This window comes from Corvus hawaiiensis, chromosome 7, assembly GCF_020740725.1.
Source record: "Corvus hawaiiensis isolate bCorHaw1 chromosome 7, bCorHaw1.pri.cur, whole genome shotgun sequence".
Classification (NCBI taxonomy): domain Eukaryota; kingdom Metazoa; phylum Chordata; class Aves; order Passeriformes; family Corvidae; genus Corvus; species Corvus hawaiiensis.
This window is the reverse complement of record NC_063219.1, coordinates 15819179-15845368: the sequence shown is the minus strand read 5'-3', so window position 1 is coordinate 15845368 and position 26190 is coordinate 15819179. Positions and strand designations below refer to the sequence as shown.

Below are 26190 nucleotides of genomic sequence, written 5' to 3'. Positions count from 1 at the left end.
TAACAGGAGATCAGAAATTTTAAGCATCTGCTCCTGACCCTGACACAAACACAACCCCCACTCCCCCCCTCCAAAATTATAATAAAAAATTTCCTTTAAAAGAGTCTGTTTGGAGTAGCAGTAAATGCTAAATAAAATGAGTACTGGCAGCCCATACATTCACATACGAATTCCCCAAACATCTTGCATTTAAGTTCTGGTTTGGTTTTCTTTTCTGATTATCAGTATTCTGCATTTCATCACATATATCAGGCTTTGACTCCCAGGAAGAAGCACCACTTTCAGTGCAGCCTATCAGCTACACCAGCAGTCAGGAACATAAACAGCCCAGAGGATACTGCCCAGGAAACTCTTAAAATCTTTTTACATGCTGTATTGTAAATAATAATAACATGTGCTTTTACAAGAGCTTACTGATCATGCTGGTTTTGGTTTGTTTGGGGGGGTTTTTTGCTACATAATATCTTTCTGTGCTATTCTGCATTAACAATACCTATCTTAACTGTGGAAATGTTGAAGGGCATCATCAGTTTTGTCTAAAGTATCAATTTCATGCCGTAATTTTATATTATTTTCCTGCTATTTATTATAGTTCTAACACTATTTCAATTTGTAAAACTCACAGAAAGAAAAGATCAAAACAAATATAAATATTATGTTTAAATTTATTATAACTTTCCAAAGGTGTGGATGAGTCCAGCCCCACAGATACATTTTTAGCAGTGGTATGAAGTGATGCTACCGCTAAAGATTGTTCTTACATTTTTTTAAGTAAAAGGAAGTATTCAATTAATTTCTTTCTCCATTTTTTCTGAAGGCAAATTGGTGTTGGTGACTTGAATTGATATTGGTGTATATAACCCTTGCATACCAAAATTCTTGAAAGCATTCAAGTTCATCTAAGTAAGAATATGGGAAAGAGTATCAGTCAGATTTGACAAGTATTTGGAAGGAAAAATATCACTATCAGTAAGAGGAATTTTCACAAAGATAGATATATATATATATGTTTAACACAGTTGACTATGAAAAATAATAAGTATTTATTCTACTTTATCAGCCAAAAGTATAGTTACATAAGAATCAGCAAAAAGGAGGTAATAACTTTCAGAGATACATGAAGGCAGTATGCTTATCATGACATTTACGCCTACTCAGATGTTCATCTGGGAAAGTCATATTGACAGCTTAGTACTTGAAGCCATCATTGTTCACAGACACATACAATTAATAGCTAGACAGTAATGAGATGTAAGTCTACGTGAGTATGCAGAGGGTGGAAGGTTGTGGTGCACCCACGTATAACCACTACAAAAACTCCCTATTGCAAAGACTGTCTTTATAAGCAGATCAGGAAATATCAGACTAAAATACTATTTTTGTGAACCCTATAGACTTACTTTCCAAGTCTGGCCACTATCCAGAATCTTTTGTTTGGAAGATGGAATGAAGAGCATGAGGAGAGGTTTCAGAACTTGATCCCCCTGCATATCATCATCTTTAACAAGACAGCACTCCCACGCAGGATGGACTTGGGCAGATCCCATTAGAATAAATCACCTGAACTAATCAATAATCATTTGTCTTACTGACTTCCCAGATGAACTGATTGTATAACATATAAGAAAAGTAAAAGATTAACGAACTTTCCAGCCTTGAAACTGTTTACAATCTGGTAAGAAATATACATAACATTTCTTATGGGATGGAGATTTTAGCATTTAATCAGTTCTACCAGTGACTCTGGATTTCAGAGGCCTCAGAAGTTAGTCCGTAGAAATGAATTGTCATGCAGGCCCATATCAGGGGAAACACTGAGTAATCAAAAAGTGCAGAGATGAGCAGGAATAGAGATGAAGAAAATTCCATATAACAGGGAGGAGCCTTTTGAAATTCAACAAAGGCAAATGCAGGGTCCCACACCTGGGGAGGAACAACCCCACGCACCAGCACAGGCTGGGGATTGTCTGCTGGAGCAGCTCTGCAGGGAAAGACCAGGGGCTCCTGGTGGATAACAACTGCCCATGAGCCAGCAGTGCCCCTGTGGCCAAGGAGGCCAATGGGATTCTGGGGTGCAGCAGGAAGAGCACTGCCAGCAGGTCGAGGGAGGTGATCCTGCCCCTCTGCTCAGCCCTGGTGAGGCACATCTGGAGTGCTGTGTCCAGCTCTGGGCTCCTCAGCACAAGAGACACAGAGCTCCTGAAGCAAGTCCAGAGGACAGCAACAAAGATGATTAATGAACAGGAGCATCTCTCTTACAAGGAAAAGCTGAGAGCTGGTCCTGTTCAGCCTTGAGAAGAGGCAACCTAAAGGAGACCTCATCAATGTCTGTCCATATCTGAAGAGAGAGTGCCAAGAGGATGGAGCCAGGTTCTTAGTGGTGCTGAGTAATAGGATAAGAGGCAATGGGCAGAAACTAGTGCACAGGAAGTTCATGAACATGAGGAAGAATTTCTTTACTGTGCAGGTGACCAAACACTGGAACAGGGTATCCAGAGGTTGTGGAGTCTCCCTCACCGGAGATATTCAAGAACTGTCTGGATGCAATCCAGTGCCATGTGCTCTAGGGGCCCTGCTAGAGCAAGGAGGTCAGACCAGATGGTCCGTTCCAATCTCACCTATTCCATAATTTTCTGATAATGAACCACAGCAGAGAGGAAACATAACATTAACAAGAATGTGGAACAATGACCTAATTTTACCAAGTAACTGCAACTAAATATGAGTTCATGAATTTGCAACCTAATCACCTGTAACAAGTAGGACAAAAAATCCTTCTCAGAGTTTTTAAGTTTATTTTTTAGAAGCTGATTAAAATAATGAAGTAAAAAGCTAGCTTTTGGGCGTAGCTTGAGTGAGAAGCACTTTAACCATCAAGAGAAATCTTGCACGTGACAATACTCCTTAACAGTAATGAATGAATGATGAGAGAAAATTTACTGGTATCATTTGGCCTATTTTGCTAGAAACTCATTTGGTAAGGAGCCACGAGAAGTTGCAATCATGTCAGGATATCACATTGCATTGAAGTGACTAAACACAGAATGTAGCATCCATCTTTCAGCAAAAATGGAGGGGGATGACAACCTGCTTCATCAACACTGGCATCATCTAACTTTAAGACTAATTTTTCAAACATTAATAGGAAAATATTCAAAGTAACACATTTAGAAACAAAAACAAGTGCATAACCTTGCAAGGAATTGAGTGGTTTTGTAAAAGGAAAAAACCCCTGTCTTTCTCTGCTGCTTTCTCTTTGTGACTCATACTCTGGGAGTGGAACCAGAACGGCTTGTTGTCCTATTTCTATGGAAAAAATCCTTGAGCAAGTTCATTCTTGATTAAGTTAGCATGGTGCCAAGCAAATATAAAACACTGCATCTTTGATTCTGTGTTTTCTATTGTTCCGACTGAGCTGGGGGAGGGAAGCAATCTCATGGTTTTGTTAACAGTGCTTCAGCACTGGCTTTGCTGTGAACAGTACTGGCATAACATTTCCTTGTGCTTTTCAGCTTCACTGAGGGAAAACCTTTCTGATACAATTTAGGGATTGAATTTCTCAATACACAAGTTATGGCTGTGAATTAATACTTGCATCCCAGCTCTGACAGTTCATTCCTATTCCATGCCACATTCATTATCCATTTAAATGTGCCAATAAGGCAGATCCTTAAAATTATATGGATTCCTACAGTCTGGAATTAAAGGTGACTCTTCTTTCCAAAAAAGACTGAGGAAGTTAAATGAGGAAAAAATAGCTTGACTACTGAAGCAAGCACGTGTCACTGAATTCAAAGCTGTGAACTGAAGCTGCCACAGATAAGTTGGATAATTTCTGGTGTTAATAATTTTTCCCACAGTATAAATGTGACCTTTTTAAGATTACTTAATCTTTTAGGAAAGTGTTAATGTGAACAGAAATAAAGCTACCTTCCATTGAAGTACAAAGGCCTGAATAGAAGTGTTATGATTGTATAATCACTTCACTATAATTGGTAATATATTGTTTCCCAGATAACACCTTTCCTCATTTTCACTTTCATAATCCATTTACAAAGATAGGGCAATCTGGGTAGTTGCAATTACCTATGCAAGGCATTGATGTCTTGTGGATAATGAAATTTAAATTCAAATTTAAAATAGTAGCCTACATTTGCTTATTACTTTTGTTAATGTGATAGTTTACTGAGTAAAACATCTCTTTTCCACATGTAACTGCTGAGCTTAAATCTTTGTACATGAAGAAAAGGCAGCTTGTAGACTCACAATGTTAGGCTTTCAGTGTTAATTATGAAGGGAAGCATGGGGAAACGGAAATATTTGTGATAGGAATAGACATCTTGTAACAGGATAATAAAGAAAAAGAAAAGAGCTCTTTCAATAGGGGAGGCTGTATTTAATCATGAAGTGAAGCAACAAAGGCTTTTGTGTTTCTGACACTTTCCTCTGAGGCAACTCAACAGAGAAAAAACAAAACTTCTAACTTTCATTAAATACTTTCAGAAGTGCTGAATGTATACTGAGAAGCCTTCAGCTACCTGTAAAAATGCAAGTACAACATTTTAGACTTCATCACTTAATGTGGTAGATATTTCTACTATTATACCAAATACTGTCCAAACTTGTGCCTGCCATGCTAACTGAATGATGCACTAGAAAGGAATTCAATGTAATTATTTGGTTTGAGGGGGGGTGTTATCTAATAAAATTGTACCCTCCCTTTTCCTCTGTTCCCATTCCCCAAATTACTACAGAAAAACTGCCAAAATAAAATTTTAGATGACACTCTGCAACTGTTTTTTCTTTCAAGGTCTAGCTCCCCTCATCTGCACTCTCAAAGCTTCACAGTTGCATTAAACATGGTGAGATCTACTTGTGATAATCACAATACAAATTACAATCTGCTGATTTTATTGTTAAAAATAAATGTAATGACGAACTGGAATACAATTGAATGCATGTGAGCTGAGGAGCCCATCCTTAATTTGTCTATCTGCAAAAACATAGCTCATTAGTGAGTGTGGCAAAAATCCAAAATCAGAGCAATAAATAGCAAATTCAGTGCAATCTGTTTCTGCGTTACTACTATAGCTGCAGCCAAGTGGTAGACAAAGGGAGGTAAACATGTTTCTTTCCCTTGGGAGAAGGGGGGAAAAAAAAAGAGGAGAAGATTCAGGGAATCATTCTTGTTCTATCAGGTGATTTGTTCATTTAGCAATTAAGAAAATGAGAATCATACCCAGTAAGAATTAACTCTGAAAATTATAACATGCTTGACATAGCCCAGTGTTCATAAAAAGGAATTACCAATAAACCTTAGCCAAATTCCACTGCATCCATGAAATACTGTGCTCTTTTGTCACAATAAAGTAAATCTGGTTTGAGGTCTCATTTATTGTGTTGTAATTCAATAGTGTCCAATTATACTGGTTTAAGTGAGACCAGAACTAGGCTAATTTTATTTGATTATTGACTGGATTGAGAAATCACAGGCTCAAGTTCTATGGTCTATGCTCTATAGGCACAACTGTATTATCTTTGCAATGCCTCAAAAACTAATACATATCTTTTATATTCTTCATTCAAAACCCCCAAACCTCTTTCATGCTGTTCACTTCAGAAAAATCTGTAGTAAAAAACACATTGTACTTGAAAGAAAAAAATTGATTGTTGGATCTTGATATTTTCTTACATCTCTGAAGTGCAGTCACCACAAAGCCCCAGTACAGCCAGGAACTGGAGTGCATTTAAATGTTATTAGATCATAATGGACTGAATAAAAGCAGATGACTGAGCAAATAGAGCCCATAACTGGGCCATGAAGTACTTCTTGCTGAGATTCAAAATTACATTATGCAGCAGCCCTTTTGTGAAAATCATCAACTAATTTTCAGAAGTGAAGCATCATATGGAGATTTTTGTAATCATGCCCATATAGGAAGCTGGAATTGATCCCATGCATATGGTACTCTGCCAACTTCAGTAAGGCATGGGTGCCAGCTAAAGACAGATTTAATATAGCTTGTACAATGTAGAAAAATTTCAGTTCCATGCCAGAAGTATCATCATAATGAGAATCATTGTCAAATAATAAGAATGCATTTTAGTGTGAGAAATCACATCTCTTGTCACTTTACATTGCCGTTATAGAGCTTTACACAGTACTTTTTGAGTCTATTTCAATTCAGGCACCATATGTAAAGCTGCATTACTGTTTGTCACTACTGCGAATGAAAATAATACAGTTAATCTCTAAAACTATGAATTCTACCTTTTCCTTGAGATTCTTCCCCTCAAAATCTTCCTCTGCTAAAGCTAATGTATAAATTGAAGCATAAAGTTCCATTCTATTCCCTTGATCATTCACACAAAAGGTGCATCTGAGATTGCATTTGATATATAAAAGTTGAAAAGTATTTAAAAATCAAATTCTGCCATGTTTCCCCAAATAGTAACATGAGTCAAGAATCCCGCAACTTCTGAGTCCTCTCTTAAACCAACAAGATGATTTTAGCATTGACCTGATGATGAAAATATTCTGAACTTTTAAAGTAAAAAGTCTTAGGTAAAACTCATAGGAAATTATATATTTTCATTAGCTCATTCTCAACTCTACATTTTGCTGTGATTTTCTACATGAACATAAGGATATTTTTATATTACAAACATGACATTTTGGATGCAGCTCTGTCTTTCAGAGAAGAAGATGAGCGCAATACTAGAAGGCTAAATATGACCTCATACTGAGACAAGGTTGACTGTCTCTTATATTCAGAATTTATCTGGTCAAAGCTGATTGAAAGTCAAGACAGAAAAATAGATGACAGAGCTGGCTCCATATGTTTTATGTCCATCTGAGCCAACTATTTTTTTCAGGAATAGATAATATTAAAATCTTAGGGCATGTTTGTTCCTGTTAAAGAATTAAATCAAAGTAAGATTTTTCTCTAAGAATTCTAATATCATACTTATTTTTTCTTTTTATATTATATCAGTAGACATACTGACAAAGTTGTATTAAATCAATCATGATTTAGTCTTCTAAAAAGCTCTATATGCTTAAACACATACTTTGGTTTGGGCTCTAAGAGTGATACAAGCAAGTCAAAGTTTGGATTGAGCTATAAACTCTCACAAATCCCTCATAATCTTTTGGGATGCTCATATCCTGTGTTTACCTCATATCCAGCCTAAAAACAGACTTGCAGTTGTTGTACAATCACATTCAAACCATTTTGTCCCTATCTGCTATGAAGGCAAACCATTTTTCTTCTCGCTAGTGTTCACTTTCATACAGCATATGAACCACATTCAATACATCAATGGTAAAGGAAAAGGGAAATGTTTGATATATTAAACTAGAATTAAGGATCATAAGGCCTAGGCCCTAAGTGTTCATGAGTTGTCCATTTGGCATTCTTAGAAATGCAATTTCTCTTTCATGGAAATATATTACCAATTTTTTATTTCTTTCTAAAAAGTCGCTAAGTATGCATCAAGCTTTTTTTAACTACAAAGCCAGGAATACAATTACCCATATAAGTTTATTGAAACAAAATGTTTTAACACTTTCCTGCCTTGTTACTTCTAAACATTACATATTTAAACTTTTCTGGAACAGCAGGGATTTTCTAGCAACCAAGTGGAGAGGGAACCCCTTTTCAATGTGTAGCTCACACAAAGTAGAAAATGGCTAACTGAACTACCCAAGAAAACAACTAAAAATAGAATTAAATATTTCTCTCTTGGAGGCAAAGCTTTCTCACAATGATCACTGGACTATTTACATGTGTATGGTATTACCATTCTTCATTTTGATGTGTCTTTGACAATTATTTTCTAATATTTTAGAGAAACAAACAGTATTAAATCAATCTGCTTAGAAAGAAACTTCAAAATCAAAAGGTCAAGATAAGCCAAATTTTCTATTTACCACATTTTAGGTTAAGAACAAAATTTACACCAATCAGATCCAGTAGAGATAAACTTATTTTGAAGAGTATATTTTTTTTCACTCCTTTTACATATACACTCACCACTCTAATACTGTCTATTATTCAATGATTTCAGTTTTCCTTCCAGAGGCAAGTGTACTATTTCACTCCATGAATCAAGATAGTTAGGCAGTTTTGAGGAGTCTTCAGGACAGAAATATCAAGGAAGAACTCAACCCTTTCCAGCAGAATATAATAGTGTGCCATATATATAATGTGTTAGAGGCACAAAATTCATGCATTAAATTAAGAGATGGAGACAAATTGCAAATACAGGTAAAGTAATTTGAAGTGTCATATTTGTTCCAATTATTTAGAATGAAGACCCATCATGCCTGTTCAAGGAAACTGTAATACTAAAATAGGGATTCCTTGTCAAAGCAGAATATGGCAGGGAAAAGGCTATCTCTGTCTTACTGCCATTGGCTGTTACAAGATTATCCCATAAACCTGGTCTGTAAACTTGAACTGGATTATGGCTCCTGAGGGCATCTTGGTAGCTATTGAAACGTAAAACATTCTCTGATACTTCAGCAGTTTTCTGTGAAAGAGAAATATCCTATTTTCAATTACCTATAAAATCCAAGGTTTTTCTAGTTAAGTTGAAAATACCTAAATCAGAGTTTGCCAGCAATTTTCTAATTGAACTTCTTCAATGGAAAGTTTCAGATTTCATGGACATCTTACTTTGCTGATAAAACTATATCTATCTCAGAGATTTCCTGACTATAGGTAACTATTCCTCTGGGTTGCTCAGAGCTGTGTTCCCAGGTCATCTTTGGCAGCAGAGGGACTAGGACAAGCATCTTTCAAATAATCAGGTAGCTGCCACTTCAGTTTAAGGGTTTGGAAGTAGAAAAGTCAGAAAGAGATACTTATTCAAATTTTTTTAAAGGCAGTTCAGAACACTCATTCTTCTGATTTTTTAATCTTGGTGACCTTTTTCAAGGTTTTTTTATATACCCTTCTGAGCAGGAATTCTGCATTCCAACCCACCCTAATGGAAATTATTGCCAAAGATGTAATACTTTTTGCAGTGCAGTTGCCTGTGCATCAGAAAAACACACACTGAAGATAAAAAGGAGCCATCAAAAGGGACAACAATTTGCAGCTCCAGCAAACTGCAAATGCATTTCTGCCAAACAGGTATCTGAGTTATCTTAAGCGAATGTATTTGAGGTTAGGAAATCCAGTGATATCAAAAAAAATCTACAGTTTAGAAGAAAAAACCTCAAAACTTTATCAAGCCTTTAGTAAAATGGCAAAAGAAAGCTAAAGAATTAAACTAAGTGGTGTCCAAGGTATTGCAAAATAAAAACGAAACCAAAAAAAAACCTAAACTATTCAAAACCAAATAAATAAATAAACTATTCAAAACACAATAAATAAAAATACAAAACATATAACTGCAGGTAAGCATGGTGTTAGATGTTAATTCTTCAATAAATTCTGCAGACAACACAGAAGGGAAAAAAAAAACTTATTTAATTTCAAATTTCCCAGGCAGAACAGTTCTGTATTGTAGAAGAACAGAAGAAAGAAGTAAATTCTACCCAGCAGTTTGTTCTTTACTCTCTTTCTGGCATAAATTACACTAACAGTGAACTATTCAAATATAACTGCCTCCAAACACTGTTTATCAGAGAAATTCACAACAATTAAATGTCTCCATAATATTTATGGAGGCTACTTGTTTTCCTGGGGCGCCAAAAGTCTGGAGAATGGTTGGGTCAAACAAACTGTAGCCAATGTCAAACAATAGATAATGGAGCATAAGCACTTGTACAGACAAACATCTTCCTTGAGATCGCTTCCGGTTAAATAACACTACTTCAAATAATATCTGCATTATGCTTGGAAGGTTAAACGGCTGGAATTCAACAGTCTCTTACTCTGGAAAACTTATTAAATACAAGCAACAAAATCATGCAAAAATGCTAAATGACAGTGATTACAAACATGAGATCAGTAAAGAAGACAAGAAAAAGCACTTCTTTTTTTTTAATATTAGAGTGATATTTCTAGAACTACTGATTCTGGGAAAAGCAAAACTTTAATATACATGCTATTTTAATGTTCTCCAGTAGATGATACCTCAAGGTATACTGGCTTTTCTGGAACATCTAAAATCAGATGTATTTGCCTAAATTGTCAGAGACAAGCAACTTAGGAATACTTTTTGTCATTTCACGACACTGACTCAAATGAACATACTTCTCTTACTCATTCAAAATAAGCCATTCCAAATCTCATTACAGTCCAGCTTCATGTAGAGACCGTAAACAGTACAATTGCAGCTAATGAGTACTCATTCTCAGGGCATTCACTTCAAGAAGAATAAAAATTTTAATAAAGCACTCTTCAGCTGTTTTTTTTTGATTTGCAGATTCACGCGATATCGCCAGTGGTGGAGAAGAGCTTTATAGAGCCAAGGCAAACAATAGGCTCAGGGGGGCTTAGGAAACAGTTCTGTAACTGCTAGTTATGGATTACCAGGCAGCACTTCACTGATTCAGCTGAGGTGCAAATAAACGATTACAATTGTCCTGAATTAGCCCGAGTACCCAACACGGATGTTTATACTGGCCTTCTTTCAGGCCAGCTATTTGTAGGCTGCAAAAGCACAGATGTTATCTGTGCATCATAACTCTGGAGTGATGTGGGCCATACTGGATCCTCATAAAACCTGCTAGTTTAAAGTTAGCCTTTCAAAAATACCAGAACAAAATTGAACCTGCAGAAGCAGCTCATATTGGATCAACATTTTCTCTCATGTTTTGATACAATACTAAGCACCCTAGTACTGGATTTACAATACCACAGAATCAAGGACTTAAAATGTGACAGATTCAAGACCATAATTGTTTTCTTAGCGAGCTGCTCAAGTAGGACCACCTCCTTTAACTTCAGGTATTTGTGCCCTCAGACAACTTTCTCCATTGTAAGGATGCAACTAGGATGAAAACACAGAGGGAATCCAACCTAGGAACCGATAAAGTTTAAGTTTATAATAAGGGTTTAGAAAAAAAAAAGTTATTACTATTTTTACCACAGAAGAAAGAAGAAATCCCTGGGTGGTGTCAAAACCAGTCACACTAGAACGGGTAAAATAAAAGCATGGAGGCAGCAATGAGAATTGGGAAGCAAGAATGTATAGTGGGAGACAACTTAATCCACAGTACCTGCAGAAAAAGGTCACCTTTTAGGGATAATGCATCTGAAAAACTCACTCCACTCACAGAAAACCACTTTGGAAACCACGTTTCTAGCAGAATCCACAGGAATAAATACAATATCATGTTAACAGTATTTGACTTCACAAATGAAATTACATATGCTGGCCAACAGTCAGAATCACACAAGCTTTTAGGAGCAAGTCACATACTCCTTTAAAATCACTATTCCTTGCATATATGTATTCAGGAAATGTGTCTATACAGTGAGCAGCTGCAGCCTTTAACAGAAACTGAATGTAGCAGTTCTTTACAAGTCTAAGCAGTTTTGTAAAAGAAAAGAGAGGTCGGGGAGAATGCTGGCTTCTTCAGTCTGCAGCACTGCCTGACTAATTGCAAAGCTTTATGGACTGTGAAAACTGAGTCACTTCATTGTCAGCTGTAACTTTATAAGTGATGTACTCAATTTCTGTTTAGCTTCCCTCAACCACAGCAGAGTGCAATTTTCTCTCCTTTTAGTCACAACTGCTCAGTTTTCCCCATCTCCCTAGTAAAATGAAAGGATTTACTTTGTATTAAGTTCTGACTACCTCTGTAGATCCTCTTTATGAGGTCTTGTTTCAAAAGTTCCACAAATTGCATTGGTGACCTCAAGTATGTCATGAAATTGTATGGGAAGGCAGTAAAGGAAAAACAAAAATCGAAATACCTGCTGTTGCCAGAGTAAGAACTCTGTCACTGTGCAGTTTGCGAGCCAAGCTCAGGCCATTTGGTCCTTAGTCGGTTGATTAGTTGTTTATTTTCCTTCCCTTTGGAAGGCTTTGAATGTCTGGAGGGGGTTTTTGACAAAAATAAACCTTTCATGTTAGATACAATACAGTAGTGCTGGAGGACTCGCTGCCATAGTAGATCTTACGCCTTTTTTGCAGTCTAAGTCATCACATAGTCTCCAGTAAATGGCAGCAGAAATAATGGCAGCAGAAATAATTGCAACTGTTTTGTTCTAGCCCTCCTCCAGAGATGATACCAGGAGTAGGCCAGATCAGATGGCAAACACAAACAAAATGGTACAGTACTAAATGGGTTCACTCCTAAGCGATTATTTTGACATCTTACAGGAAAAATTCTGTCAGGCAAAATTTTGATAAACCTGAGGTTATGTTTCTCTTTCAGATGTATGAAGTGAATGCCTATTTTTATTATAACTTCCACTAGTAACTATGTAATTTCAGTATTTAGGCATTTGCATTTTTCTAGCTCCATATCATTAGCAAGACAAAAGGCCTTTTGTCTCCTATCCAGATATTTTGACTTCACTCTGTTGTGGAGGTGGAGCAGAACCTGAGAGTAACGTGTGGGAGGGCCATATGAACTCTGAGGCTTTGACCCACAGCTCGGAGAAACTGCGGCAGGCTTCAATGTGCAACAGCTAAATTGGAGAATGAAGGTTTTGAAGAAACATTTGTAACAATTGCTCAGCGTGCACGGCAGTCAAGGACCCCTGCACAAGGAGCTGGCAGGAGTTCAAAATGAGAGGAAAGTAATTATTTGTCTAGTCAATTATATAAAATCTCTTTCTAAGCAGAGAACTGAATAGAACACTTATAAGGTAAATAGCTATAAAAAGTACCTTTTAGAAAAACTTAGAATGTTGCGTGTAGCATAACTATAGTCAGACACCTAAGCTAAACAAAAATACAGACTATAGAAACTTAAGACTTCATTTAATTGCGGTTTAGTAGTCAGCTTCAAAAAATGTTATCTTTAATCTCATTTCCATTGTCTTTAGATATAATATTTAATTTTAATTGGACACATATGTGAGGGGTGTATGAACATATTGTTTCAAAGCTCTAATAGGGAATCTCAGTATTCTATTGTATTATTTGGGGACTGTGACACATGTAAACATGTGGCTACTGTTCTTACTGGTATCACAGACAAATTACGGTTTGTGCACCACTCCTTCAATTTGCAATCATTTCTAGCACAGCTTTCTATAAGCACAGCAATTCACCTACCCACAGTAAATTTGAGGACTAGCATTTATTCTAATCCATCGACAGCATAGGTACATGCCAGAAATCGCAGAAAAAAATTAGTATAAACCTTAAAATTAATTCTATGCCTATTATCTATATGATAATAATGGAAATATCTTTCTAACAGTAAAAAAACATGACTGGATAAAAGAGTTCTCTAAATTGCTAGTGTTAAATAGCTAAAAATCTAGACTTATTGAAAATCTGAAATTTATCATATTATACATTTAATTAGATACATATTTATAAGCTACAAAGTTATAATTATAATTGTTTACCTGACTACTCAGGTGACAGACTTTGGTTTCAAAAGCAAAAGAAGCTGTTCACAATTTATAATGAAACTATTCTTACTGTAATTATAGCATTAATGAGATGCATATCAATCAACAGGTACATCATCATATACCTTCCATTTTCTGTTCAGAGCATTTCTGAAAGCAACTTCAATTTTACTTAAAGTCCCCTTAGAAATACCTGTCATTTTGATTACTTTTAAGAGCTTATGACTTTATAGGAAAGCTTTCACATTACAAGAAAGTAAAAATAGGCAACATTATAAGTAAAAACTACTTGAACTCTATACCCGTTTGTTCCTGATGTAGTTAGCACTAAGTGACAAACTGTCTTGCTACTTTTTACCATAGGTATCCCACCTGTAATTCTACCTCTTTTCCTCTTTTTGTTTGTTCAGTACTCACAAAATTTATAAATCTTTACATCACAATATGTTACGTTTTGGTAATCTCTTCAGTTAAGCTTTACTGAACTACCAAAATGAGGCAAATAGAGCATAGAAATAAGGGCAACAAGCAAAGAGGAAATACAGCATAAAATAAAACGTAAACAAGCAACTCGGAAAAAGAAAGGAAAGACCTCTTTGTCATATCTGGTTCTGGAAACTGTTCTATCACTCTTCCACCAGTATCCATGCACCCAAAGAACAAGTGACTTTTCCCTAAATAAAATTACCCATTCTGGTCGAGTTTAGACCTAATTTGGCTGCTAATATGGATTCTATTCAATGCCTTTAAAAGAGTTCTATCTTCTGATAATTCAGCAGGTACACAGGAAGCCATTTTTCTACTTTCTTTGACATCAAGCCAAATTTCCCCAAATCAGTGACTAAGGCCCCTTTTTGTCTCTACAAAATGTGTATGCATGCAATTTATCACTGCAGCATTGCAGGATCAACAAACTGGGTCTACATGTCAGTCCCTTTTAGTGCCTAAAACACTTCAGGCCCTCCTTCCTGCAGAAATCGGGGTCTCTTATGTTGAATGGGGGGGGGGGAAAGAAAGCGAAGAAGGTAAGGAAAGAGGCTTATGACTGTTTTTCCAATCCCTGTTGCCATACAAGTTAACACAAATTCGTTTTAACCAGTGATAGCAATAACCCATTCTCATTTTAAAGCAGTAACAATTTCATAAAGTAGTCTATAATAACCACATGTGAATTTCAAGTCCCCAAATTCTTGGAACCTTAGACTTCAACTTTTTCCACTCAGAGATTTTTTTGGCCAATTAAGAGACAATTCTAGCAAATATGTGTATCTATGAAAATCAAGTTATTTACTCACTGATGAACTCAAAGGAAATTCAAAGAAAGAAAACCTACCCTAATACTATGTCCAGCAGTGATGAGTATAGTAGAAGCTACTTGCAAAGAAGATGTCTAAGATGCCTACTTGCAAAATAAAATAAGATGGTGAGGGGGAGACGTGTGACTGTTCTGCGTTGACATTGAGTGAAGTGGCAAACAGACAAAATAGACCATAAACAGACAACACACAATTTCACACAGTGAGGAACAACACAGAGTTAAGTCATGTCTACATGCAGATTAAGGAGAATACCAAACACTGCAAGGCTGGTAAGCATAAAGACCTTTGCTTTGAACCTGGTTCTCTGCATTCCAAATCAAAATGCTTTTAAAATGCTGCTTTTCTTTCTGAGCTCCCTACGATGCTCTATCAGCACCTGAAGACAAACTCTCCTGGGCAACAAATCATCTGGATTTATTGACACCATAATACATTTAAGCTGGAGACTTATTCACTGTCTAAAGTAAGATTCCATCCAATAGAGAATGAAAGGTTGAGGAAGAAAAGGTGTAATCAGTGCCATTAAGCAGCCTGAGAAGGAGCCCCTTGGCTGGGCTGTGACAAGATGTTTTTTGAAGTGGAAGGTATACAACACTCTCCTTCAGTCAGGCAGCTGGAATTCCTGCAGTGGCTTGAATGGCTTTTGTTTTTATTCTTCTGCATAACAGGGAATTATAAAAGCCACACTATTATATGAGTTATTTAGCTGTCCCTTGTTGTTTTTGCTTTCTCCACGAACTACAAAACATCAGAAGCTTGCATTCTGCATACTGAAAACACCTTAATTCAAAAACGAGAAGATACAGTCAAGACAGAAATTTACACAACTAATTTTCACAGGCCTTGTTTCACTGAGCTTGTGTTTTATACATTCAAGCATCAATAAAATCAGCACCAATGTTAAGGATCAAGTTATGTAATTCAAATTAATATCTTCTCTGCCAGATAATGTCCTTGGTTGCAGCACTGCTGCAATTCCAGTGTAAGGAAAACAGAGTGGGATTTTTACTAGCCATACAGAAGGACTGGTTGTAAAGCACCATGAACCAAATAAAAGTTATAAATCATTTTAATTTTATTCAAAACATCCCAGCCTTTATTGCAACACTAGGTTAGCAAGATCTATTAAAGCCTATAGAATAGAAAACCTGTAAAAAGGCCTTTTCTTTAAAGTTTCCACGGTAGACAGCTTTTCTTATTGGGCATTCAAATAAGGATTTTCATTTAGCTTTAAGCACATACAACTCACCTATCTTCTAGAATACTCTCTATTTCACAAAAATGAATGATAGAAACAACGAGCCAACAACAAAAATACCCCAAGACATATGAGGTTAAATGGAATTCTGCTGCCAAATCCATAATTAAAATTCTATTATGAAAAAAATCTGAAATGCTAACAGAAAATTGAAGCTAATTTTAAGGGTCTATTGTACAGCTTTTGAACACTATCCAGATAGCTATCTAAATGAAATCTGATGTTCTTTCAGAAATAATGACCTGCTTGCCAGAAGATAATCAGCACTCCCAACTGGCAAAATACAGTAAAACTGTGTTGAAATCACATGAAAATTAGGTAGGTCTGTGGACTCTATCAGCAAGAACATATAATTCATAATTCAAACCATGAAGTCTTGACTTCAGTGTAAATACACCACTGCACACTACTTTAAAAACTCCATAATTTGGCATCATACGTAGTTTCATTAACAGTTCCCACCCCTAAGATGAAACAATTCCCCTGACTGACAGTTTATAAAAGAATTCTTCCGAAGTCAGATTATCTGGCATCCCACTTATCTGTCCCTCTCCCCTACCACATACAAACATGCTTCTACTTTGATATCTCTTCATCAACAAAATGAATCCTTTTTCTTAATGATTGATGCTTATACTATAAAGTGAGCCTGGACATCTACTCTGAAACTTTCAACTCTTTGAAATTTCCCCATACAATATTCATAATATTGACTAGTCGGTGATTTCCAATTAACTAGTGAATAATTAAAATGAAACCATTGGTAAGTCTGAAAAACAGTCAGCTGAGCACATGTCTAATAATATAACCTGGCTTTTATAAATACAAGTATTTTAGCATCATCTTGTCGTAACAGTCATGAGGTTGACACCAACCTGTAAAAAGTGCATGGTTTCCAAACACTTAAGCTCCATTTGATATTGATACACCACAAACTCCAAATATCATTTTAACTACTCCTGGAGAACCATAAACCCTGTTTCCTGGAGCTGTTGTACTGAGTGTCACCAATGCTTAGTTATTTATGTTAGTTTGTTTAATGGTACCATTCCAGAGGCAGTTGAAAGGAAATGTTTCAACCCAAGAGCCTAGTGGTAACAGAGAACTTACTGAACAAACAAAAACAGCAGCTAAGACCCTACACAAATGGAAATCTGCACAAACTGGTGGAGGTCTCTGGTAGCAGAAACTCAGAGGTAAAATGTGTGACATCATCAAATAATCAAATTTCCTCTGCTGCATACACTCTGGAGTTTTTACGGGAACATTTTTCCCAAAGCGAATTATCTGAAACAGAGTGATGATAGGATGCAGAGCAAATATTCAAAAATATACCACAGAGAAGTTAAGATAAATCCCTGGCCACACCTGAAAAGTGACTTTACAATCAAGCAAAGCAATTTCTCTTAAAAGAAAGCAGATGGTGGAAAGTCCCTTCCCCACAGCCAGTTTGAGTCTCTACCCAAGGCACAGAGGAAACAGGCAGTGCCATAGCCGGTGCATCTAATCCTCCACGCTTTAAATAACCTGTTTATCTTCAACAGCTGAGGCACTATATAGCATCTGTGGAATACCTTTAGAAACCCAGGATTACAAATCTTTCCAGCAAAAATACTACTGCGATTTCCTTGCTTCAACAAGTGTAACATGTATTTATTTGTAACATTCTGACATCAGCTTTCAGAGCAAAAACCTGGCAGTTACTTAAAAGAAGATGTTGAAGTTTGAAGGGTTTAGGACACACTGGAGTTTCTCTCTGACAGGTTGCAGATGTTTATTTACTGATCATTTGCACCAAAAGTCTACATGAAAATTGCATTTGAGAGGAGTGAATTAGACACAGCATGTACATAGTGGTCCCCTCAAATACTCCTTCAATCAGTTTCTAGCATTATTGAACACCAAAATAATTGACAAAAAACAGACGCAGCAACTTCCTAATAGCTAAGCACCTTTTAATATAGACTTCTTTACCTTCAGTCTTAAAGGCAAAGTATTAGTACTTCCTATAGAATTGCAATAATATACTTACCCATACATACTGACAGCAGTGATGAAACAGCTCCAGAAATGCTGATTCTGAAGATAACATTTACAAAATCATATCAGAGATATGGAAGTGCTAACTTGGAAGGACTTACCTGCGTTTCAATTTGGATAATAACTCTCACTCATTATACATCTTTTAAATGAGATGAATGAACCTAACAGAGAGTCTGACATTAATCTAAGTACCCTCGTAAACGAGACCAATGTACTGTATTGTGAGAGCAAATACTATTCACAGCTTAAAGATAACTCTCCTGTTTGCTAATTAGACATTTTAACAAACAGAAGAAAATTATCTTTCCCAAGGAACAGAACAAAAGCCAAGGAGACAAGCTACTCACATTCCTTTGAGTCGTTGCCACATTTTCTCTGCATGTCCTCCTATTTGGTACTGTACAGAGGCGCTTTCCAGTTCCCGAGTTGTTTCTGTCGCTCGAGCCCCCATCGTTATTGTCCTACAGCGATACAGTTACAGTCAGGCTCAGCAGCAAGTAAAAGCAGTCCTTAGTCCGCTACACATTTCAGAAGATCCACGCATGTTAGACAGTAGCTGCTGTCATATCAAAACACATCAGAATTACAACAGCTGAGGGACGATCCTGCCTGAATTGCTATTCACTTTGACAGACAAATCCACTCTTCCCCCCCAAGCACAGAGCAAGTACACACAGCTCCTCTGACCTCACGAGTCTAATCCATATGGGAGAGCCAGCTAGTTATACTACTGACTGCTCAAGCTCCTTTCTCATGCACTTTTTCTGCGGTAGGAATACACACAGAAGCACAAAAGATTCCTTAAAATGGACTATAATTCATTGCCATGCAGAATAAATGTGAATGGCTTTAACAATCCAGAAGGAAAGAAAGGCTGGTTTCTGCTTTGCAGGTTGGAGAAACAGTCTGCAATAGGAAAGCAGATGGTAGATGCCAGTATCAGCCACATCACCCTACAAAGAGTGTATGTTCAAATGCCAGAGATTTCCTCTCTTTAGTTGATCCTGAATTGTTTCTTATTGAATAAATATCTACCAGCCTCTCAATAAAAATATGACTGTACAAATGCTAAGTCAGTAGCAAAGACATGTCTGAATCCCTGCAGAAGAGAAATCAGTGAGCGCTACAGGTTGTTATTGAAGGAATATGCTGTAATGATGACTGTTCACCTTCTCCTAGCAACTCCACACAGTAGGTAACTGTCAATTTAAGTGGTGGAAAATGCAGCAGCTGCAAGACAGCCCGCTCCGCAGATCCTCCGGGACAGCAGCATGTGTGTGTCAAAATCTGATGCTGAACTGTGTGTGTCTGCCAGCAAAAAACAATTAAGTGCATACAAACAGCAAAAGGGTTGAGGACTAATCAGTATATGAGCCATGCAGCAGATTGCCTGCTCTGCCTTCCAAGTGCAAACCTGAGAACCTATCTGTACTGCCAAAGTCGGGGCTTGGAGAGGGCAAAGGAGAGGATTTCCTTACTGCTTGCTCAGTCACAGACTTGGGTTTGCAGAGTGCTTCTCCACTCTGAAAATAGCACCTGTCTTGTTTGCTGAGTAAAAATCTTCATTTCTGAAGCAGCAGCAAAACAATCAAATATACCCCAGACTTGCCTCAGTGATCATGTTTGTTTCAATAAGATTAAGAGCTGTGCAAGAAGCCAGGCAAGAGGAGCGTGGCAGGAGGGAGTACATGTGTCAGTTTTGTCAGCTACTGGTGCCACTGCCAGTTGGGGAAAGGAGCTTTGGGTCCACATTGGAAAAGTGAGGATGAGCGTCCTCAGATGGTGACTGGAAGGAACCTAAGGGTAAGGGAGGCATATTTCAGTATGGCTTTAAGTAAACAGCTTTATCGGTGTTCAATTTTACAGTGAAGTGAAATGATGAGAGCTCCCATCTGACGCAATTGGCAGAAATGGATAATACTACTAAGTACTCAAGCTCTTACAGAAAAATAAAGAAGGGGCTCACAGCATTGAAATAATCCTAACACTTCAGAATTTCCTAATCAATTTTCTTTCTCTATGGCACCTTTTATGCACATTATAGAGACAAATTACACCCTATGAGAGTTATAAACCAGTTTGAGTTGCATCTTTTGCACACTGATTTCAGGTGGATAATTAAACAGTACATTTCATTTGCTTCCAAGGATTTAAGACATGCACAATTTTAAACTGCTATTAACTCACAGAGTTTCACCGACTTCTTCTTGGCTCAGCTATATAAGAGTCAGTACCATAAAATTCACTAACAATTTTTGAAAAACTGGATGAGTGAAATCACTTAAAATTTTCAAACAGCATCATAAGACAACAATGAAGAAATACAAACTGTGTTTTCAAAAACTGTAAGGCATTTATTTGGTCAAAGGCAGCAGTAGTACTTTTGAACCACCTAAAAGCTTCCAAACTTTCCACTCCTGTTTTGCATGGAGTCTAACCAAAGTTTGTAAGAGAGAGTATAAATATCCTTCCATGGAATAATTAATAAGAACATCTCACATTAATCTGGGCTCTTCCCTGCCTTTTAACTGCCAAATATCTGAAGCAAAGCAAAGAAATTTAGTATTTATAGAAACCACAGAAACCTCCAGGGACAGAGGGGAATTTTAAGGGCCTCTTTTTTTCTCATAAAATATTTCCAGCTCTTGTTGTCCAATTCTAGAATGAAAAAAAGTGGTGTTTGCAAGCTGTTCTCTCTCCCTCAGAAGGAATTCAGTAACTGAAGATATATTGCTTTGATTTACTGGAGAAAAGTATAATGAGAAGGCAATATCCTTCAGGAAGGAAGGAAGGTGCAAACTGCCCGAACAGTATCCCTGTAAACAGACATACACCTGCTAACATCACCAGAACTCCACAAAGGAAAACTGTAAAAACTCTGCTCCCTAAAGGACCCTGCCACTGCAACAATGGAAATTCCTACAGCAAAAGCACCCAGCATGGCTTAAGCAAAAGACAAACAGAGCAGCCTTTGTTCCAAAGGTTTATCCTGAGAATCCATACAGCAAACCACCAGAGAAGACACTGATGACAAAATTGTATCTCTGAAAACAAAAGAAAGAGCACGAAACAAAAAAACACAGATGAGGCATTTGAAAATCAAGAAATCTGCCAGAGCATGTCCTGTAGTTCCCTAAGGAGACAGAAACAAACCAGCTAAAACAAAAGACCAACTTTTAAGTTATCTTGAAAACAGGAGCAAAAAGCCCTTATGGAAACACTGGGAAAGGAGAGACCTTTCCTCCCTTTAGCTTCTGTGAATAATGCTCAGAGAATGAAGCAGCCGAGCCTACATCCTTCCTCTAGCTCAGTGGAGGGAGGCACAAGGCTGAGAATGACAGAGCCAAGGCAGTGCCTACACAGCTCTTGCTGCAAGAGGTGATCCAGGGCCAAAGGACAGGAGGGTGCCACTGGAACACAGCACAGACACACATTACAGCCTGTACAGAGCAATGAGGGGATCAGCGGAGGAATTGCAGACAACCTGACCTGCTCAGAGACACAGACCTCTGTCCCTGCAGTACAAGCAGGTCAAAAGAAGATCCAGAATACTAAACTATGAGCAGCTACTTTGGAAAGCAAGGCCAATCAAGAGGGCTAGCACCTGAAATGATAAATTATCCTTCAAAGATTTCATCTTTCTACTTCCTGTTCTTGAACCAGTTTTCTGTTCTTACCCTGCCTAACCCATCATTTGTGCTACACTGCCAGCATGTTGTTGTTACAGTCCCATCTTTGTCCTAAAAAAAAATCTTTTTGCCCTTTGCCCAGTTTTTTCTATTTTTTTTAGATTTTATCTTAAAATTTCCATACTAAAGTCAACACACACTTCTATTAGCCAATATGGAAATACATTAAAACAGGAAAAATTAACTTCTTCACCCTTAATTATGGCAATAATAAAACTCTCCCAGTGCCACTTAATCCTCAGCTAAGAATCTACACTTAATGAAAATTTACACTAAGCTTTTCTTTTATCTAGAAGTAAGTCACTCCAGTAGTAATATCAATGCAAAGAAATAATTTTGAAATACATGTAGCAGTAAAGAAAACAGGCTGCCTTTTCAATATTGAATACTGACAGACCTTTACAGTTATGCTAAAATCACACAGTTGCAATGAAAACAACTTACCTTGAAATTGGGAAAATCCTGCAGCTAGACCAGTTAATTAGCTATAAGAACAGGAAAGGGATCATGCAGGCTTGATGAGGAGAATGAGAGTTCTATTTTAAAGACATTTAAATTCCTCTGCTCCTGAAGGGAAACTAAATATGCTGTTTTGTTTGAAATTAATCTTCAAAACACCTAATTCATGACACATGGAAAATAAGGAAGTATCAAGAGACCTGCAGGGTGACTTGTCAAACTAATACCCATCCCTCCAAACGTGACAACACAAACTTCCCTGTGGTGCAACTGCAGGAGAGCCATGAACCAATTAAGAAATCTGAAAACATAAGGGAAAAAAACCAAAACAAAACAAATCCTCAAAAAGATAAGATAAATTTATTGTAATTAGTGACAGCAAGTATTAGAGATTTGCATGCTGTATATCCTGGCCCTGATCTACCAAGCACTGATGCACGTTTAATTTTAAGCAGGTAAAGCATTGCATTTATTTGCTGGGTAAGACAGAGTTCAACAGCATTGTAAGTAACAGAGTTAAACCACTGAAGAACTGTCTGCCAGTGGACTCGACTGCTACATGATGCTTTGTGAACAGAACCTAAGATAGCACAGAGATCATATCACTCGAATTCTGCCCTTGCAGAAAAGGAATGGTTTAGACAGTCTCCTCCATGCCTCCTTTTGCTCTCCCCATTGTCTATTTTATTCACATTTGTGATGTGCAATCCTCTTTTGCACGAGCAGAGTTTCCAGCTTGCTTGCAATGTCCAAATAATATGAATTATTAATCAATAGGAAGCACAGCACAGGAAGAAGAAATATTTGGTCTTATTAAAGTTCATGGATTTTATTTAAATACATAGGTTTCCAGCAATTCAGCAATGGCAAAATATTGATGTTACAGTAATCTTGGATTTTCAGATTCTCCACAGAATATATTAACAAAATTAGTACAGTTACATAATTGAGGAATAACAACTCTAAAAAGTTATGCATATGGTCTACACAGTGCATTGGCATTGACTCAATTAAGTAGGCAAAAGAGCTGGAATTGATATATTAACAGTGCTTAAATGACCTACATAAGGAGACCAAACAGGGAACATTTTCCCTTTTTTTTCTACTTTAGTATTTTTTGCTTCATCTGATTTACTGTATTTGAGGCTTGTTTATATAATCACTAAAGTATGTATATTCATTTATGTGTCCTTCAAGTACCAAGTTTAAGTTTAGCAAGGAAAAAAAGACTCCTGTTTTTGTTTGCTGTGTGCATGGCCTATCATATTGGTAATGAACATGGTGTCAGATTTATCAAAGCTTTCAGGCAATTAAAAATGAAAACAAATACCCACAAAAGCTTGCAAGCAAAGTAGATGAAAACCTCAGGGCACAAACAGATATGTATTTGCAAACCTACCTATGACACATAGGTAGGTTTGCAAAGACTTTATCACATTTGATTGTTCAATAATGCCCTTTACTAGAAGTCACCAGCACCAAAGGTCTGTCACAGCTGTGTGTGAGTGTTCACAGACCAATTCAGTGCCAAGTAAAGTTCGGTTGACTAAGGCAGATGTCTTAAATCTGCACTTGTGTTGGACTTCACCGCCATCCACAGAATCAGACATCCAGGTGCCCTGTTAAGCACATCTATTTTTAAGTTTACTTTGAATGTAACACTCAATTTAGAATGATAGAATCATTCACTTAATTCAGTGAACCAAACAATCTGAAAAATTCTAGGAGATGGAGACAGAGCAAAAAATGAATAATTGTCAAGATATGTAATACATAAGAGATGTGTTATAGATAATCTGAACAAAAAGAACTGCACAGGAAAACTTGCTACTGCATCATAAGTAGAAAAACAGAGGAAGATAAAGACAGTGTTTCTTGAGCAGATGGACCTGGAAAGAGGCTTTAGAACCAAAGTTCGAAAAATCTTCAGTAGAAAGTGCCTTGCACATTAGTGAATGAAATGAAGCAAGAGAGTGGTTCAAGGCAGGGTGATTAAAAGAACGTCTTGACCTGCCTCGTAAGACAGGTGCTCAGGTGGCATCTACATCTTTCTTCAGGTATGTATAAATTGGTCAGAAGAAATTCATTGGTAATTTAAGCTAAAAGATAACTGTTTCACACAGGGAACAAAACAGATGTAGAATGAGCAAAGAATGGGAGGTACAAAATACTTTTGAGATTTTCTTCAGTATTATTTCCCTTTAAAAGTGACTCCTTTATGACTTTTTAGTATTTAATTGTAGTACTTCAGGAAAAAAATTACTATAGAGAACCATGACAATTGGACTAAATTTTCTGAAAACAGCAATTGCACGTAGCTCATACAGCGTCACAGGGCAATCAGCACAGCCAAAGGCAATAGAGATTACAGATTTTGAAGGTTTGGTGACTTTTAACTTCTTTATTTAGAACAAATTGGTAAACTGGTATTGAAAAGCATCAAATGAAATTGAGAAGTAACATTCATGAAACAAACAGTAGCTTTTAGGAACTCCTTAGGAAAAAATTTGGCTACAAAACTAATATGCTAATTTTTGCAAAGTGAGGAAACCTTTCTAGAACAGGCAGCAGCATTGAAATAAGAGGGATTGAAATTGCCACAGTGAATCACAAGGATGATTATGTACTTCATAACAACATGAGATTGATAATTAATGATGTCAAAAAGGCAAGACTGCCCCCATAGTGAAGAACAAACTGTTGTAGAATAAATACAGATGTTCCAGACTAGTTGACTTTTATCAGAGCCCATTGCCTGTTTTATCACATTTTGGATGTATTCAATTCAATCTTTAGGAGATATCATACTTTTGATAATCATGTACAGAAGAGGTAGGGGTAAGGTGAAAAGTCATTTGAACACAGAAGCTGTGGTTAACTGTGAAAACCTGTAACAGCCAAGTTATTGGTATTTACATATAACTAGAGAAAGAAAGACTACAAAATACAAAACAATAGGAAACAGAAAATCTAGATTTGACAAAGCATTTACCAGTTTATCCCACTGAACTACATCAGCTGTAAAGAAAATAACTATTCCATGGTGGAAAGATGTGTATATGGACAACATGGAGTAAAGCAATTTCAGCTAATTATTGTCTAAAAGGGGTTTTTTGAGCAACCATTTTGAGCTACTCCACAAAGAAAACAAGAAAATCATTCCCTTTTGCTAAACATTACTTACACAAGGACCACAGCAACAAGAAAATGTTTCTTGATATTTATAAAGTATTATAACAGAGCAGATGCTAGCAGAGAAAAAAAGTCTCTTCATCTCAAACTAAAGAGATAAACTTGGGAATCTACCCTGACTGTAGCTATTTTTACTGTACAGAAGCTTTCCACTAGTAGCTGTCCCAAAGAGGTGGAATCAAATCATCCCACCCTACACAGGATTCCTTCCAAACCTGAATTGCAGATCTGAGCTTTCAGGAGAGAATGGCAAACACACCCTCCCTGAGACAAAACTGCATCATAACCCCAAGTATCACCTGTACTTTTGGTGCAGTTCTGAACGTGTAAGAATATGCACAATAATAGCTAATTCAGAATTAGTCTGTTCAAACCTCTACACTTCAGGGAATTGCTACAGAATTTGAAATCTAAGGGCAGCTGAAAAGGTCCTTTCTTAATATATTCTGCATTTTAACCTTAATTTCAGCAAGATGTTTTCCAGGCTTTGGCTTTTAAATACCTTAAAAGTTGAGTGGAGTATTAAACTGACAGGGAAAACTGGCAGCATGAGGATTTTCTTTTCATTTTGCATACCAAAAACCTTCCCAGTACCTGAATTACACGTTGTATCTGGTCCTCAAATTTGGAAAACATTGATGGGTCCCTGTGGCCTGTCTTAAACTGAAATCTGCTTATTATTGCAGTATTAGAAGATAGGTCTATTCCTGAACTCTGATCAGCCATTATAGAGTTTA

At 36.9% G+C, this 26190-nt stretch overlaps 1 protein-coding gene across 4 annotated transcripts in view; it reads right to left on the bottom strand.

The window, feature by feature from the left end:
* The window catches only part of PDE1A (phosphodiesterase 1A), a 179370-nt gene that overhangs the window by 132526 nt on the left and 20654 nt on the right, over positions 1 to 26190 (bottom strand). Inside the window, exons 1-2 of one of the 4 annotated variants that reach the window (XM_048309071.1) lie at positions 19283 to 19361; positions 18461 to 18574 (exon numbers count right to left, since the gene is read on the bottom strand). In XM_048309071.1, coding sequence (XP_048165028.1) covers positions 18461 to 18564 — 104 coding nt within the window. In that variant the 5' untranslated portion in view covers positions 18565 to 18574; positions 19283 to 19361. The other 3 variants (XM_048309069.1, XM_048309070.1, XM_048309074.1) reach the window with 3 other exon arrangements.